The following is an 18935-nucleotide window of genomic DNA, read 5'->3' as shown; positions in this document are numbered from 1 at the left end:
GGTCGAACTGAAAGAAAAATTTGAGAAATAATTATCAAACATATTTGTTCTATATAATTTTGAGAGAGAATATGAGTTTAGTAAATTTATAGTACAAATTGCATATTACATATTGAATTAACTCATAAATAAGTTTTCTTTTATCTTAAATTTATTTTATTAAAATTCCTTTTATCAGTTTTTTCTGTGACAAGGTTGCAATGTGTTTAATATTGTATATCTGTTCTTTCTAATGTGGTGTTCTATTTGATATATAACTTTAAAGCATTGTTATTGAAATCGGAATAATATAAATATTCGTAATTTAAAACAGTTTTTGAAAATATGTCTTATAAAAGAAACTTTACCGCTTTCGTTTTATATAATTTGAGTGTTAGGACACCTTTATCAAGAGACGCAGTAGTGGCTCGCACCAAGTAAACGCGCAACGCGAGTATATATATGCTAAATTTTTGAATCGTAACACAACTGTTCTCTGATTTAAATTTTCAAGGCATCATGTGACGCATATATATTTTAAATCTTCTATTTTAAGATTTTACTTTCACAATTTTATAAAATATATGTATAATTATAGTAATGATTTGCAATTGAGAGACTTTATTACCAAGTAAATGTAGGCATTATTAGATGGAATTAAAACTTAAAATTTTCTAAGATAAAAGAAAAGAAATTGTTATTATCTACAGGAACTTGTTTATGAATCAATTAAATATGTAATGCAAGGTCTACAATGTTAGCAGGAGTAGGAGTAAGAAGTAAGAAATATGAAATGAGATTTGTCCATTTCGTTTACTCCCGGTTTTTAATTGATCAATTGTTACTCTTACTCCTTACTCCATTACTCCTGCTGACATTGTAGAACTTGCATAAATTGCGAGTTTTATTAAAGACGGCCATAAAATCAATGTAATAAACATTCAAATAGTAGAAAATTTATTTTGTCACTCCTAAAATAAAATTGAAGCAACTCTATTATTTAATCATATTAATATAATTTTTTATCTTCTTTTATTTTTATTAACTTTTTATTAATATTTTAAAAATATAAATTTAATTTTTATACTTTAAACCTTCGGAATCGTTTTACTATTTTCTCTATTCAGTCCAACCTTGAATGGCATTTGTATATACAATCATTATCTCATTAGATCAATGAGCGGATAGCTGAATTTCATTCACGAAAGTCCTTTCACTAACAATAAATTAAAAAGTTAAATAGTATTACATATACATGATATACGTACGCTGAATAAATTTTACAAAGGATATAAAATTTCAGATTTTAACAGAGAAAATTAATTCTTTCGCCTCGAAGAACGTATCTTATACGTCCTCCAAAAACACGCTTATGTACAAAGAGTATATATATACTTATACATTACATAAATAAATTCAAATTACTGTAATAAATTTCATCGCAGAGTTTAGAGAACAGAAAATCGTGCAGCTTCGTACGTACACACTTCATGTTTTAATGTCAACTTGTTAATGATGCGCTCTGTTCACAGCGATCATATTTTATCACAAGCGCGCTGGAGCGAAAAACATTAAAAAGAACTAATTTCAAAGAAATATCAATATTAAATATTAAAAACACGCAATTTATTTTTCATTTAAAAAAATGAATGAAAATACATTATTTCTGTGAATCTGATTAAAGAAAATATAATTGAAGGTATTGACTACAGAAAACAATCGAATATTATGCATTTATTAAAATTAATTCGAGTTTTTTGTATTGAGAAAACTTTAATTAACTTGATAAAATAAATTATATTCACGATTTTATTTTTACACTCGGTCGCCGCTACGGAAATATTGCATTCAACGCGAATCGTTTTTTTTTTTTTTTTTTTTTTTCGGAAATTACCTTTTGAGAACTTTTATACAGAATTATCGAAAGGTCCCTTTATTTTGACTTGTATTTTACTTCATCTGGAAAAGCCTCTCTGGGCGGTAGGAGACTGAGCATCATTACGTGACGCGTGTAATTCCGTGAGTTGCGGAATTGCGTGTCGGTACCATGGATGCGATCTAAAACGCCCAACACACCGTAGCATTGGTTGAATCTAAAAATTCATTTAAAACAAGTGTAAAACAATTGTATAACAATTATAAATCTTGATTCTTCATGTATAATTCAATACAAAGATTATATGCTGCATCACAAAATTTTAAAAATTTATTACAATTCAATAAATAGAATAATTCTAATGTGAATTAAATTAAAATTAAAATAATATTGTCAAAATTTGCGTTACTTTAAGTGATGGAAGTCATGTGCTTCTGGCGATGGGAAGAATGGTAAATGATAACCGGAGTGTGCATTCAAAGTCGAAAGTATTGCAAGCGAAAACCAAATCCAGGCGGTGGCCACATGGGAACCCATGATGAATACACCCAAGAATGGTGGAAGTAGATTTGAACCAATATTTTCCAAAGGATGACAATACAAAGCGGTGACAGCTATCGGCGCAGTCCATTCGTGATGCTGTTTATGTATGTACTTATATAGGGAACGCTTATGAAGAAATCTGCAAAATGATTTAGTAACGGTAAATATTTCGATATATCAATATCTTAATATATTAAATATAAATTAATGTCCATTTAGTATTTAAAAAGACGCTTTAGTTTTGAGAATGATTTAATATCATATGTAATCTCCGAATTTAATCGAGTTTAATCATTAATTTAATCAATAATTAATGTTTTACATTTTTGCATGATTATAGATATCTTTTAGAAAATTCTGTCTAAAAGAATTTTTTTTATTAAAGTTTATGCCAAATATACTAATATATTAATATCTGTATTCTTGTAATTTAAAATATGCTGACAACTAAATGTATCAAGTTAATACATAAGTAGATATTGCTATTATTTTACATTTGCATATTTTTTCACTTGTTTACTTATAATAATTTATATAAAAATAATAATATTAAACATATAGATTTTATTTAGTGATTTTATTTCCCGAACCAAAATAAATAAAATTCACGAAAATATCTCTTAATATAGGAATTTATATATATACATATAGGATTATAGGCATTCATGTAATATAAATATGCAAAAGTTAATATAAGATTGTTCAAATAAAAAATATATATATACGTTATCTTTATACATTGAAAATATTTCTTCAATTTTTTATACTAAATTTCTCTTAAAAAGTAATGTAGACAGAATTGAAACCTCATGTTCAAAATGTGAAGTTATTGCATTTTGTCTGCTTAGCATACATTATTAATGATAATTTATTTAATTCTGTACATTCTACATAGATGCCGTTAATTTTTTTTTTTTTTTTTTTTTTGATTCAAGTATTGATAGTGATGCTAATAGACATAAGTGAGATTCCTGTATAAGTTTGACCTTGTCAAATTGTTAACATTTCGTGGAGGCGGTTTTAGTAGCTTATATAAGATCTTCCTCTATTTAACATTTCCATATATACTTAATTTTATATATAATAAATTTTTTTCCAATTCGTTTGCTAGGTATTAGTTCTGACACTAGTCAACAAAATTATTAGCTGTGTCGAATGTGGATTTATTTGACGACATAAAGTTTATCAAATTCAATATGATTTCTGGATTGATGATTTCCAAGAAGAATGTACCTGTGCGAGTAATAAAAGCCAATCTCTTCGCATAATATGTGAATCGCGATCTCGGCGAGCACCCAGTGGAAGGTCGGTAGCTCACGCACCGGAGGGTAACCGCGCCATTCCATGAAGTAATAGCCGAGATACATAATGGGTAAACCGACGACGATCTGATTGAATAGTACTTGAACGATCACTTTGCATAACTCCCTTTTGTCCACTGGCTCGTTCGTACCGGGCTGTATTTTATATCTGCGTAGTGCTGCTGGCCGGTTGGTGATATCTAGAAGAGTGTAAATTCCACCGACGATCCAATAAACTGCGATAGTTAACACTAAGGATCCTGCAATATGCAACAATAAATATATAAAAATATTAAGAGGATACATCGCCAATAAAAGCCAGCACTAAGTGTAATTATGCAACTATTTATTGTGTATAAAAATCTAACGTTGCAAAATGAACGCAGTTGAATAAAAAATACAACAATAAATATATCAATTTTTGATAATATATCCTTATCCGTTAATTATTCACTTATTTCTTCTGTAATAAAATGTAATGTTACAAAATATATTATACTAGACAATATGTTATGTGATATTTTATAAACTAGGAAAAGGTCCTCAATATTGGCATATCGGTCTTTAGATAGTGTTTCTTAAATAAAAGCTAAAAATCACATTTTAAAGATATAAAAAATATGCGAACTAGGAAATCTCTTCTATAGATTCAGATAATATAACAGTTTTTATATCGTTTTCATTTTGTAATAATTAATGGTTTTATAGTAAAAAATACACATCTGAGAAATTGAGTCTGAAAACTGACTATTTAGTATTACTACTGACATATAGTAGACTACACTTTCCATTTCTTTTCTTTTAACACGAGTCACAAAAATTTACAAGATAATGTATGTATATTAGAATTTCTAACAACCTTACATTTCGGTATAAAATTTTATATGTCAATTGTACAAACATCTTATGCTGTTCCAATACACAACATGCAGCGCAATTACATATGTATAAAGAAATTAAATTTGTTTTTAGATTTTTTATAGACAAAATAAACATATATAATGAATATATATGAGTTTTTATTTCTTTAATTATCTAAGGTAACAATGTTTTTAAGGAAGTCTGTGTCAATATTGGCAATTTTCTTTAATATACTACCATATATCTTTGAATCTGTAAAAATTAATATCTCAGATAAGAACGCATGCAGAAAAATTTTAGTATTATTTTAATTTCAAAATTAATGTAATGTAGGATATATTTTGTCATAACTATAAATCTAATTTTTGAAATTATTAATTCTAAATTTAATTTATATAACATGTAGTAATCTTAAACAAATTGATGATTAAAATATATTTCTTCATAATTGTAGTATTATGAGTATCTCTGCACAATTATTGCTAAATACATTTCAGAAATTAATTTTGTAATTATTGTAAAAACTATTACAGCATTAAATTGTAGAATTAGTAGTTAAATATTCTTAAAAAAAATTTCACATAAAGAAACATGCATACTATTTCAATATTATTTGTAAATAGATTGACAAAGTTACAATTATTGCGACATACATCTGCAAAAATCAACTGTTCGGCTATTTCTCAAAGCTGCCCGAATTCGTTTGATAGTCTCACTCTTTTTCTATCGGTTACTGGCATCACGTATCGCGATGTTCGTTTCAGTTCGCTCTCTTAAACGAGTGACATCGTGTGACATTGACTGCAGTCTGTTTGCTTCGAAGTATTTTTCTTCTTTCTTTCTTTGTATTATGTTACAGATTACAAGCTCGCAATTTAACACCTGTGATTCCACTTAGTCCAGCTATTTCCAGTCTAATATCTGCACTCTCGTGGTACTCGTGAGATTTCTTTAAATGCTTGGTATCTTGTGTTACAATCATTGAATAAAGAATATCAGAAAAGAGCATGTGGCGATTCGAAATGGTTTAGTTATTGGGTTTGGCAATTGATTCTTATCTTTGCATCCGCAAATCAACTTAAGTATTGCAAGTAAGAACCGATGACTAAAAACAGTAACTCAACCATTCCAAATCAATCCTCGACTACCACCATATAACATATGGTGTAATAGAAAACCTTCATATTCTTTATTCAATAATTGCAATGTTAATTATCATCTGCAATCAGCCATTACGAAGATATTCCGATTTAGACAGCTTTGCGGTATACTTTTTATGGCTAATTGTATTATTAAAAAAAGCAATATAAGCCCTATGTTGCATTATACCTGCATAATAAATAAAGTTTTATTTATTAAAAATTTTAATTATTTAAAATTTATATTAAAGTTTTTTTCAAATTATTGTGAAATAACTAGTACAACTAATTAAAAAATAAATTTAACAATTTTTAATGTTTTAATACAATGTCGTAATAATTATGCACATAAATTTAAAAATTTATTTCTCAATACAATGCTGCAATAATTAGTCAAATTCAAAATTTATTTCTCAATACAATGTCGTAACAATTACGTAATAAATAAATTCAAAATTTTTAAATTTATTCTTAATATAATGTAATAATTATGGAAAGTAATTTCTTTTACAACTTTCTCGATATTTACAAATTATAATTACAAAATTTGTTTTCAGCAAAACGTATGTGTTTTGTGGAATTACTTTGCAACTTTACGAAGTGGAGGTAAATAGAAAGATGCAATAATTGTGCATTTATTTCACAATTTTTCTATCTGGGATACGTATCTGTACGTATCTTGAACTTACCATAAACCCATAGTGTGACAGGATCATCACCAAATTTATCCAAAATTTTATCCCACTGAGCTTGCCAGAAATCGCCGGATGCACCCCAAAATCTTTGTAAATGCCTAAAAAATTTTTTTCATTAATCTAATAAGTAGATAAATAAATAAATAAATAAATAAGTTTGTCGATCGAGCATATTGAAGCATATATTAAAAATTTTATTTAATTCTGTAAAGATAAATAATTTTTATATGCAACATTAAATTTATTGTTTTCTTACATAAGATATATCTTTTAACCATAAAAAATTTTTGTTGTTATTATATATTTCTTTTTTTAATCAGATCGTCAGATTATTCAATTATAAAAAGTTATTAATCGCAAATGAAAAGTTTAAGAAATTATGTGACATTTGAGTTCCAAAGATCTGATTAAATATTTTCCTATGTTTTTCTAATCAGAAATATTATATGCAGTAATTAATTTAGTGTCTCTTGTACTAATGAAGATTTATAAAAGAATTATAATATTCTCAATAAAATATGTAACATAGTAAACTTAATGTTATTGTTATTTATTCTATGCGACTTATCGAACAACTTTGAGAAAAATGTCCAGAAAATAATAAGTCGGATATTCTATCAAAAAGTAACAGATTCGATAAAAATTCGAGGGTTCGAGTTTTATTGTAAATAAAATCATTGGAATGTTCAAAAAAATAAATTATCCGTTTAAAAAGTGATAAATAGATATTTACTTTCCGTTCTTTTTCAGACATTCCGATAATTTCATTTACAAAAAACGCATTGCGATTTTCATTACCATGTCAGAGAATTACAAAAGGCGGCAAAACCGATCACCACAGTTCCGATAACAAAGAGTACGCTTCTTAGACTTGAAAGAAGCGTTGGTGGAGTTTGATTCTTCGAAGCATCGCCAATGGCAGGGGTTGCTGCAAACAATAAATAAATCAGTATAGAAAGCGTGTAGTCATCTTAAATCAAATGTATAAGATTTATTTTATATTGTCTTAATTATAGTGTAGAGTAATTATAATGTGTGATTTTTTTAACGAGATAAGAATTATTCTCTCAGACACTTGTTACAATGTATTTGTTTATTTTGTTAGAATGTTCACATACGATGTAATGAGGCATTGCGAAAAGACTGATCAATGTAATTCCATTACGTAAGATAAATCAGTATTCCATTGAGTGTCCGACAGATATTCAATTTGAAAACTAGTCATGGACAAAAGCAAACGGAAATTTTCAATTATTTTATGTTGAGAGCAAAATTTGTTGAATATCTGACAAAATAAAGTGACAGAATATAAAATAATTCAATTTTTAAAAAACGAAATTTATTGTCGACCGAGCAACGGAGATCATAAGATGATTTTGATCTTACTCTCGATCTTACACAATGTAAATAAATTAAAAAATTATAATGAAAAAAGTCTAGAAATTGTATCAGCAATCAGTAAATGTTACTTTAATATTTGAAACGTTGGAATTTTTACATATATCTAAAAATTAAAGAATTTTAATACATTAAATTTTATAGATGTAAAGATAAACAAATAAGAAAACTACACTCAATTTATTCCTGATAAAGTTTATTCCTTATATTTAAAGTTAATATTTAAAAATTCTAGAAAAAACTAAAATTATTTTAAATTTATATTATAAAAAATTAATGTAAAACGATTTGTAATAATGTTTGTAGCAACAACATAGTAATAGAATTCTTTGAAATGCTTTATATAATATTTCTTTATGCCAATTATTCAATTACATTTTCAGTTTATAAACTGCGTATTGATACGGACGCAATCGTATAAAACAAGAAATAATACCTTAAATTAAATTGAGCGTCAATTTTAATAATGATGCTCTATCTTAAAAAAATGTAGAAAACTGGATGTTTTTTACTAATAAGTTTTATCACTTAATATGACTACATATTACAACTACATACACTTCACGCATTAGTTTCGGCTATCTTCAATGTACGTTTATCAAATTTATAAAATTTTCACAGTTAATCTTTAAAACTTACATAATTTACATAGGTAGCCAATCTTTGTACGGGAATTATTATAGTCGCATTGTAATTTTGTTTTCGCAAGATTGTGCATATATTTATAGTAGCAAAATTTCAATTGTGACAGCTAAAATTTAGCTGTTTTTAATAATTTTTTTCTCCGTGTATATTTGACTTCCTTAAACTCGGATGAAACTGAAAGAAAGTGGGTTATGTTGTTTGTTAAAGTGCCAGAGATCTTATCGCCGTTGATTATAAAGTCAATCATTGTAAAACAATACAGAAATTCTTATTAACTTTCCCAATTCTCACATCACACCCAATGCTTTTGGAGGTCGAGAGTGGAGTCAAAGTTATAGATAATATAATTCATAATGTTCAGGAGATATAAAATTTGGATTTTACATATTCGTGTAGCGCTGATAAATTTAAGCAAAATAATGCTATCTATTCGAATTTTTTAAGATGTTTGTCTGAAGATGTTTGTTAGAATCGATAAAAAAAGGAAGAAATAAAAAATAATAAAGAGAAAAAAGAGTTAAACAGAAGAGAAATAGAATTAAAAAATATAGAGAAAGTATAATATAAGTTGTCTTCGAGAATGATTGAATTGAAATATTTTAGTCATTAGCGATGATAGCAAAATAGTATTTTTTACATCTCACGTTCGAGAATGATTGTACGCATATCTAGAGCGTACAATAATTGACTCAGAGCAGTAATTGCTTCATCTCCTGTGCGTCAATATGTTAACGCGATAACTTCGATAATTGCATAGACTATATGTAATAACCAATAGCATCATCACAACTTATCTATTCGCAAATTTTATTATTTCGGCAATTTAATTGACAAAAAATTTAAATTAAAAAAATTAGTCATAACAAGAACGAAGTACAAGCTTTGTTTGTTCTTTATAATAAAATAAAAGGTATGTAAAGCAATTTATTTTTAAATGTTTTATTATTTTATATTATTTTATATATTTATATATTTATATATTTTTAAGTAATTTTTATTAAAAAGTAAAAAGCAGCAAAACTTATTCTTGTTGTAATATATTTGTAAAAGAGTAAGTTTTAATTCAGATATTATTATCCCATGTACGTAAATTAAAAATTTATACAATACATACGTAAATCACTGCGCGAAGCAAACAAAATGCTTTATCAATAACCAATCACTCAATGTTGCTTCATACACTAGCGGTGTATGTTAAACAACTGATTATTCGAAAAAAGAAAATATTCAATATATCGACATTGCATTGAATTCAATATTGATAAGAACTGTTATATATAACTTGTGCACTAGTGCACATGCACTTATTTTTTGCCTTATAATTTTATAGCGTGCGTTTTCGTATTGCTAGTTTACTTATTTATTGCATCGATCAATCAAATTACAATAATGCAACATAAACACATTTCTTCAATAACATATAGCTTCCAGAATGAATAGATTGAAATATTAGTCACAAATAGTATTTTTTTACATCTCGCATTCGAGAATGATTGTACGCATATCTAGAACATACAGTAATTGCCTCAGAGCAATCTCCACGTGTTAAGATGTTAGCGCGATAACCTCGGTAATTGTACAGACTATCTAATAACCGATAGTCGTCACTATTTATCTATTCATAAACATCTTGTTATTTCAGCAATTTAATTGGCAAAAAGCTCAATTAAAAAAAAATTAGACATAACAAGAACAAAGTACAAGTTTTATTCTTTTCAATAAAAGAAATTTATTGCTGTCCTCATATATGTAAGTGACTAAAACATTTGTTAATAAAATTGCTTTCTATATAAGTAACACATTTAATATTGATCAGTATACCTTCACAAAAAACAGACAGCCATTGTCTAAATTAAAAAAAATTGATCTTTGTTTATGATTATAAATTTCTTAGTTGCATATTAAATTTACAAAGTTATAAAAACATTTATTCATTTTAGATCGCACTTCGAGACGTGAGAACAATTCGGTTAATCCGCTATTTTCGTAAAATAAAAAAATAAATTTTTGTACAATTTTTTACAAACATTTTTTGCAGTTTTAATAAAATTATCTGTTAGGTAGGAAAAAACTGCAAAAATTCTAAATTTTCTGAAACTATTACTCCAAGTAAACATTTTAATTCTTATAAATAATTAAAGTTTTAATTATTAATGATAATTAAAAAAATTGGGAGTAATAATAAAATACAATTTGAAAAAAATTGTTCTTTTTGATTAATTACAAGTAGTTCAGACAGTTTTTTTTGTAAGATTTAATATTCTATGAGTGTTTTTTTTACACATTTAATACCTTTAGGAAAAACGACCAAATTCTACAATGAAAAAACAAGTAATATATTCAATAAGATATGTAGTTGCGGGCTGCCAACTACAGATATACTCAATAAAATAATATATGCTATTGCAGTATCAACATTGTACTTGCATTAACAGAAAATATTATTGCATTGAGTATTTTATATAGTTGGCAGCCCGCAATTACATATGTTATTGGCTATATTACTTTTTTCTGTGTACAACTTAGTTTAATATCAGTGTTTATTTAACTAATCATGTTCAATAGATAAATTTTTTTATAATTTATATAAAATAAATTCTTCTATTGGACATGGTTAAACTGAATGGTAGAACTGGACACAAAGAAAAAGTATTAATTCCCGTTAGTTCGATGCTATTAAACTTTGTCATGAAATATACTCTAAATTCAAGTGTGTACCTAACATACCTCATTCGTGTGTGATTTAGTTTTTATAAAATTAACATACCACACTATAAAAATAAATACACCACACTGTAGAAAAAAATAAATTTACATGGAAAATTAAATCACTCATATGAATGAGGCATTTTTTACATTCTTTAGTTTGTAATGAAAAATTCGTCAAGTATCGATGTTAGCACTCACTTTCCGATTTTTTTAATTGTCGAATTATTCGAAGCCAAAACATTATTTTAAATGAGCGCAACTAGCTTTTCAAATGACTCCAAACCGAACGCGTTGTACTCGCCGATCATTCACCAGTGCTGCTGACTGCTACACTTCGTATCGTTAAACGAGACGCACTGACCAGCAACGTTTCACGATTCGCTAGTAAAGGCTCGAGAACGACGCGTCTGTGCCCGTCGCCCCGGCGCCTCCAATTTCCTTTGTTTACGCCGTGAGTAAGGTAGGGATGTCTGAGATAATTCATTGATGTCGAAATCGATGTTTCTTTCTCTTGATAATGATAATTTTAGTAATTATTATTATTATATTTTTGACAGTTTTCAAAATAATGACACAAAAAATTATGTTCGTATTTCAACAAAATTCAAGTTTTATGTTTTCCCGTACAATTGAGAACATTAAAGATGAAAATTTGAGATACAGGAATAAATCTAAATATTAAAAATATTTGGATTTAGGTTAATTATCGCAAAACAAGAATATTTTTAATACAAATACTTTTCATCCAACATAAATATATATAGCAATATTAAAGGCAAGAGATAATTTTATTGTTTTTTAATATTTTCTCAAATCTTTTTCTCAATATTTGATAGACAGTATAAAATAAAACATATTAATGGATTAAATAATGAAAATTATTTGAATTTTACAAGCTTTTTTCTTTATCAAAAAAATACAAATTGAGAATATACGTAATATTTATATTTATAATTTTTATAAAAAAAATATTGATTTAAAATGTTTTGAATTTTATCGACAGATGCTTTAAAATTTTTTTGTTTAACTTGTAAAGGATGACAGACGAAATCATATAGTGTAATTTTAATTTGAAACCATTTGAGAAGAAAACAATTTAAGCCTCGTCTACAATGAGTTGTTAGTCGTTAGTCGTAAGAAATTTAACCAATCATGTTCGCTTATTCTTCTCTAAGATCAACTGTCATTGGCTAAAGTTTTTACGACAACAACTAACGACTCATTCTAGACGAGGCATAAAAGTTAACGACTACTACTTTAGCGGTTGTGGAGCCGCTAATTCCAAATCTGTTGTCAGATTTTTTTTAAATACAAAATAGCGAATCCAATATTTAGAGTTGCTAATTATACATTTGTTATTAAATATAAAAAATTTAAAATAATGGATTCATGGCGGAGAAAAGTAGCAAACATTGATGTTGTTTAATTGCTTTTAAAATCTTGTTTTTGAAGTTGTTAAATTGCAAATTTACAAATATGCATTAGAATTCAAAATTAAAAATAACGGATTCAATATGTATGTAGATAAAATAATAACAAGTTGAAAACCACATCTTTCCATACGCATTTTTATTATTTTGTAACAAAAAACTGCTTTCGGCTAAAATCGGAGTCACGACGATATTTTATTCTATTTTTGTATTTCTTCTACTAAAATATATTAAAATTTATTATTTTTGTCTGTTATATTGGATCCGTTATTTTAAATTTTGGAATTCTGATAGTAGATTAATAATTAGCAATTCCAAAAACATTTGTAAGAAAAATTTCAAGGATTTTTATTTAAAGTCTTCTTTATTGGCTTTATAAAAGGAAATATGATATTTGAAGTGTGTGTGTGTGTGTGTGTGTGTGTGTGTGTGTGTGGGGGGGGGGCCAAAAAGTTAATTTTTGAATCTTAATAATTGCTAATAGCAATTTTTAGAAATATTTTTTTCAATTAAAAAATTACAATTTTGACAACTAAGACTAAAGAACAAAAGAGACACACAATTGAATTTTTCGTTTTTTTTCATCACATTTTCATACAAATAAAATTTACATACGTTCTATATGCTGATTTTGTTAGATAGGTCAAAGATCTTTTTTTACGTTTCAAAATAACTGTTCTGTGTGAAAGTAGTTTTTTTTCGAATGCTTATATATTGAACAAACACAATCGGTTTAAAAAGTACTGCAGGTAAATTGTAAACAGATAGCGAGGTATTTAAGAATGTTTTCACTTCACAATATCAGCTAAAAGTTATCGAAAGGTGTAGACTTTTTAGATTAATTCTGTTTTTCCAAATCAACGATAAAAAATTGTGAATGTCAAATTTTTGATTGGAAACTAGCTGCAAAGGAAAAAAACAAAAATTTGAGCTTGTAATGATTTATGCAGCAAAAGTGACATTTCTCAGTTACAGTTTTAGAGATATAGTTACAGTTTTGTTTAAACTTTTAAACAAATAAATCCAAATAAATTTTGCACAAATATGTATTAGAGTTTTATTAGCATACATAAAATTTGATTTAATTTGAAATGCAAGTTCATCAAATTTACAAATAGATAATACAAAACGCAATTTTGCATAAGAATTAAGAGTAAATAAAAAATAAAATAACGTTTAAACTAGAGATAAAAAATGTATGTTCAAATTTTAAAGAAATATTTAAACGTAATAATAGACAATCTGTACCCAGTGAGAAATAGTACATCGAATCGACATCGATTCGACATCGAAATCATCATTTCGATGTCGATTCGACGTCGAATTGATGTCGAATTCATTATCGTTTCTCGCTGGGTAATAAATAACAATGTGTAAAAATTTAAAATTTTTAACAATACTTTAAAATATAATACATATATTCTCAAATGCAGCGATCTTTAATATAAAGAGAGATATTATCGATATATTTAAATGTGTTAAACAATTGAAATATTTATTTCGGTGGAAGATTAAAAAGATGTGCTGCATGAAAAACAGCATGCGCTAAAATTCATCCAAGAGAATCTCCTGTTTTCAACAGCCCACATAAATATAAAAATGTTTTTTAGATTTTTAACCCCTAACTGGTGACGTGCTTTTTGTGGAACATTATTGGTGATGTAAGGTTTGACAGGCCGCTTGTCTTCCGAGGACACTTACAAAAATAGAAAACTGTAGTTTTACCTATGTGTTTATTTTCTTTTAGGACATACTTTCAGAAATAAATAAAACAACTTTTTTAATATAGAAATCATATTTATTAAGAAACAAACAATTACAAAATTTGTATTCTAAAAATCTACGATTTCATTACAGTCACGCGGTCTGTGAGATTGCACGTCACTAGTAAAGGTTAAAGATATCTTGCCATGTCTTAACTCGTCTCGCTTTCTTCAAAAGTTTCAAAAAGAGTTTTTTAGTAATCTAAATTTTTGTGTAACATTTTGAGATATTATTTCAAATATCTGTAAAGACGTCTTAATGATATCTTATTTAGAGATCTAAAAGATATCTTATGTGATAAATATCTGAAAAATATCTTTTAAGATATCTTTTAGATATCTTCCAGAAATATATTTAAAATATTTTTCCAATATATATTTTTTCTGGAAGTTGATAAAAATCTGTTATTAAACAATTTCTCAAGTGCACATTTTATGATTTAAAATAGATGATTTTTTGAGTTACATAAACACATTTTAATTGTTTAATTTAAAATTTTAATTAAAAAATTTAATTTAAAAGATATAATTTTTTTTCAGTAATATGCATTATTGTTCCTTATGAATCTTGATAAAATTTAAAACATACATATGTAAATTTAACACGTATTACAAGAAACCGGTTTCACAATATATGAAATTTAAAACTGGTTTTTCTACTGCATTTTTCTTCATAAGAACAATATTACATTAAAAAAATTATATCTACAAGATATGAGTGAGTTGTATATATTATTATGTACAACATTGATTATATTGTTATGTTTGATAATACTAAATATTTAGAAAAACAAAATTATTTTAGTTACATTTACCGAATATTTAATTTTAATAATATGCCTTACCTATTTGTAATTAAATTTTTTACAAAATCAAAATTTAATTAACAAAAATCTGTCTTTAAAAACAAACTTGTTTTAATAGAACCAGATAAAATTTTTTCACAACGTTAAAAAATGGTGTATAAAACTATTTATATCTTTGTAATATTTTTAATGCATTTAACAAATATTTTATTTTTCAAACTTTATATTTCATATGTATATTAAATATATTATAAGACTTTTGTATTGTGTACATATATTAATATTTTATTAAGATCAGCATATTTTTTATCTTCACAGATTTTTTAAAACATTTTATGTTTGCATTTTATATTTCAAATGTAGAATTAATTTATGATTGAGACACATACAATTATAGAGAATTAAAAAATAATAATTATAATAAGTAAAAAGATTAAAATAACTTTATGACAAGAAATTGATAGCATATTATATTGACAACAAAGAAAATATTGTTTGGATGACAAATGATATTGATATAAAATTGATTGATGTGAAACTTTTGTGTACATACATCCTTTATATAAATAACATATAATCATTTTCTACTCAAAATCTTAAGTATAAAATATAATAATCAATTCTCTTGATATCAGTTGATAAAGAAAATAGATAAAATTTTTTTCGAGATGTAGAGAAATTAAATTAAATATCAACAGAGTAATTATTGAACAATTATTACGGAAAAAGTAATGTGCAAGTCAATAAGATTTATTAATGCATAGTATTTTTAGAAAAATATGTCTTTATGTATCTTGAAAATAATATTACTTTTATCTTACTTTGACTTACAATGAATAAAAAATATTGGTAAATCAATATATATAAATATATATAAATAAAATATGTATACACATATATATAGTTTATATTTTATTAAATTTGATCAAATATTTAGAAAAATTGTATTTAGAATACTTTCTTAAAATAACCAATATATATTTCTAAGATAGAGTTAAAGTATTCATATAACTACATAATAAATCTAGTAACATTACTCTATTAAATCGTTAAATAAGAAAATAAGAATAATCTCGTAATTTATTATGTTTATAAAAATAAATTCAGTAGTATAAGAAATGGTAGATACTTGATATTGGCGTTAACACAAAGAAAACTGCGAATCAGTTATTGCTAAAAATATAAAATTTACTTAGAAAAGATGAAATATCGTATCCGTTGATATGACAGCATAGCAAATGAAATCTTATCGCATTATTGAAAATGAGGCTATATATAATATAATGCACATGCCTGACGTCCACTATTTGTCATCATTAATATAACAATAATGTGTTTTTCTAAAATGTGAAATATATTTTGACATTGTGGTAAAAAAAGTATAATGCTTTGTTAAAGATAACAATTACTCATTAGAAGAAGAAAAAAGGTAAATTGAGTAAATTGAGTTTTTTTGACAATAGAAAATTTATATCCTTTTTGTGTACATATATGGCAACATTTTAAATATAGAACCAGTTTCTCAAATAATTATAAAAACTTTAAACTCAGATTTGTCTTATTTTTCGATAAATATTATGTAGAAATTTTATTCCAACAAAAACTGCTGTATTGTGGCGCATAATTTTAACGTAATTATTGCTAAATTTTTGTCGTGCCATTATTGTACAACTTTTATTTAATTTTAACAATTATGTGCCCATCTGAGAATAAAGTAGTAGATTGACGTTAAAAAGTTCTAGATATAAACAAACAGTTAAAGTTGGTTTCTCAAATACAGTTAGGCGGTATGACACATATTTATCGTTGAATTCATTTCTCCTAGTAGGATGAGTTTGGAGTTTCGACTTGTTCTCATGGAATTTCACGTACACAAAAGCGTTCATGACGCGTCGAAGTATCGATGTTATGATACTATACCGTGACATTCTGTTTCAGAACGAAGGATCCGGGTCAAGCCCCCGTAATGAAAACAGAAATTTCGTTATTGATCAAATGCATACCTATCCTATCGCGCATATCGGCGAACGTACGAGGCTCTAATTTTCGCGTGGCTTTGTGCTTTTCGCTGCTTCCTAGGAGATGTCATAAACGGAATACATCAGGCAAAGGAGGAAAATCGCTCCCTGCGGTGGAAGTCACCGCTTTTACCTCGGTGCAATCGGAAAACAGTACGCGCGATAACGTTTTCTACGCTGCAGAATATAATCTCGTCTTCTCCGTCGTTAAAAGTTTCTGCCCTACTCTCGGCACGCCGAGAGAGTTGGATGAGAGTGGATTCGCGAGAAGTCCGCGCGGACGAGCTCTGCTGACGGCTCCACTCCTTCCGTCCTTCGTCGCGAGAGAAGTTGCAACAGCTCAAAATCCCGTTCGCGCGCAATAAAGCGCCGCAAAATGGGTGTTTCGCCGGAATTTTCCGTTCCCGGTTGTCGAAAGTTATTAGCAGAGAAATTATCAGCAGGCCTATATTTTTTTTCCTCTTTCGAGGCCTTTCGACACTGTATTCTGAACACGGACACGTTCCTCTCACGCGTGTATATATATACATTCATTTCCTCCGGTTGAGCGTTCATTTATCCGTGACCGAGCAGTCAAGCGGGTAAAACGGGGAGGGGAAAGGCCGATCGCGACGACGGAATCCCGTCGTGACTTTCCGTTATTCGAAATCATATAATTCTCCTACCTTTGCACAGCCGCTGCACCTCCATCGTCGCACACCACGGTGGCGGCGGTGCGTCAAACTGGAAAACTACGCTGCTCCTCGGCCTCGGCAGCGACCACGGACAGGCGCGACGGGTCGCGCGTGCGGATAGTCGATAGGTACCGCCGACGGCGATGACGCGAGCGGCGCCAAGAGCAGCAAATGCGCTGTTGCGTCGCGCGCGCGATTCTCATCTTCTCGTCGGCAGTGTCGCGCGTCGACGTTGAGAATTTACAGCGTGTCCTGGTGACACGGATGTCGACGATGCGGCAGCATTGGAGCCGCGGAGCGCTTAAAATGTCTTTTGCGTTATTCTTGGACATCGCGTTAAAAAATTAAATTTCTTTAATGTATCTTATGTAAGATTGATTTAATTTATAAATGTTTGTATTTCTCGTGCTGCTCGAATTAAAAAAAAACTTCTCTGGTATTTTCCATTCTAATTAGATTGTCATGCTTGACGACGCGGAAAGCAATGTGCATTTTTACCTATATAATACAGAAACTTGCAGCAACATTGTTGAAACATTATAAATTATAAACGATGTAATGTTGCAAAGATTTTTTTTACAATATTATTTTAGCAATGTTGCAGCAACGTGTTAAAAATATTGTGAAAAATATGTAACTCTGATGATATAATTTAGAAATAATACTTTTTATAACAAATATTTTGTAGTATTTATATCACACTGTTACTTTGTATCCTATTATTTCCACTTATACAATATAATATGTGCAAATGCAATGCATTACTAACAAGAGTATGTGTATGTTCCTTATATATTAAATTTAATAATTAACACTATATAAATGTGTTTAACGAACATTTTATACTGCAATCTTTCATGGGTAAATATTTGTTACTGTTTTTTATTAGCAAAGAACAATACGTACAGTATTCTCGATAAAAATAAAAATATAAGCGAAAATATGAAAACGAAAGCAGCAAATTTAAGAAAAGTATACCTTTAACAAATATATATGCATGTAGATTTGTTTTTAAATCAAGCGAATTTAATTTACTTTTAAAATCAATTAAAGTTACATCATAAATTTCATGATGTCTATACATATGTGTAACGTAGA

General features: G+C 27.5%; 1 protein-coding gene and 1 long non-coding RNA gene across 4 annotated transcripts; both read right to left on the bottom strand.

Moving 5' to 3' along the window:
* Nucleotides 1–449: 449 nt before the first annotated feature.
* Nucleotides 450–17984, bottom strand: LOC105832683 (fatty acid hydroxylase domain-containing protein 2). Of its 3 annotated transcripts, none has more exons than XM_012673851.3 (6): nucleotides 17829–17984; nucleotides 7193–7322; nucleotides 6389–6492; nucleotides 3632–3959; nucleotides 2265–2537; nucleotides 450–2072 (listed from the first exon to the last, which is right to left on the bottom strand). In XM_012673851.3, the coding sequence occupies exons 1-6, from the start codon at nucleotides 17851–17853 to the stop codon at nucleotides 1913–1915; spliced, it is 1020 nt and encodes a 339-aa protein (XP_012529305.1). In that variant the 5' UTR covers nucleotides 17854–17984; the 3' UTR covers nucleotides 450–1912. The 3 variants fall into 3 exon arrangements, with proteins under 3 accessions (XP_012529305.1, XP_012529304.1, XP_036138992.1); XM_012673850.3 differs by lacking the exon at nucleotides 17829–17984 and adding an exon at nucleotides 11345–11514; XM_036283099.1 differs by lacking the exon at nucleotides 17829–17984 and adding an exon at nucleotides 8432–8525.
* On the bottom strand, nucleotides 4025–6382 carry LOC118644488. Its single transcript, XR_004962264.1, has 2 exons — nucleotides 5214–6382; nucleotides 4025–4812 (listed from the first exon to the last, which is right to left on the bottom strand). It is a non-coding gene; the product is annotated as an uncharacterized LOC118644488 (long non-coding RNA).
* Nucleotides 17985–18935: the final 951 nt, after the last annotated feature.

Source organism: Monomorium pharaonis, chromosome 2, assembly GCF_013373865.1.
Source record: "Monomorium pharaonis isolate MP-MQ-018 chromosome 2, ASM1337386v2, whole genome shotgun sequence".
Classification (NCBI taxonomy): Eukaryota; Metazoa; Arthropoda; class Insecta; order Hymenoptera; family Formicidae; genus Monomorium; species Monomorium pharaonis.
This window is presented reverse-complemented; position numbering and strand designations above follow the sequence as displayed.

What these genes read in the sequence shown, in the direction of transcription:
- LOC105832683 (XM_036283099.1), bottom strand. Translation starts at nt 8,510, where the DNA reads ATGCACAATCTTGCGAAAACAAAATTACAATGCGACTATAATAATTCC. An exon ending in TTTTGTAATTCTCTGACATG is followed by an intron (nt 6,493 to 7,192) that starts GTAATGAAAATC and finishes AAAATTTTTTAG; the next exon opens with GCATTTACAAAGATTTTGGG. An exon ending in CATGACTTCCATCACTTAAA is followed by an intron (nt 2,073 to 2,264) that starts GTAACGCAAATT and finishes ATGAATTTTTAG; the next exon opens with ATTCAACCAATGCTACGGTG.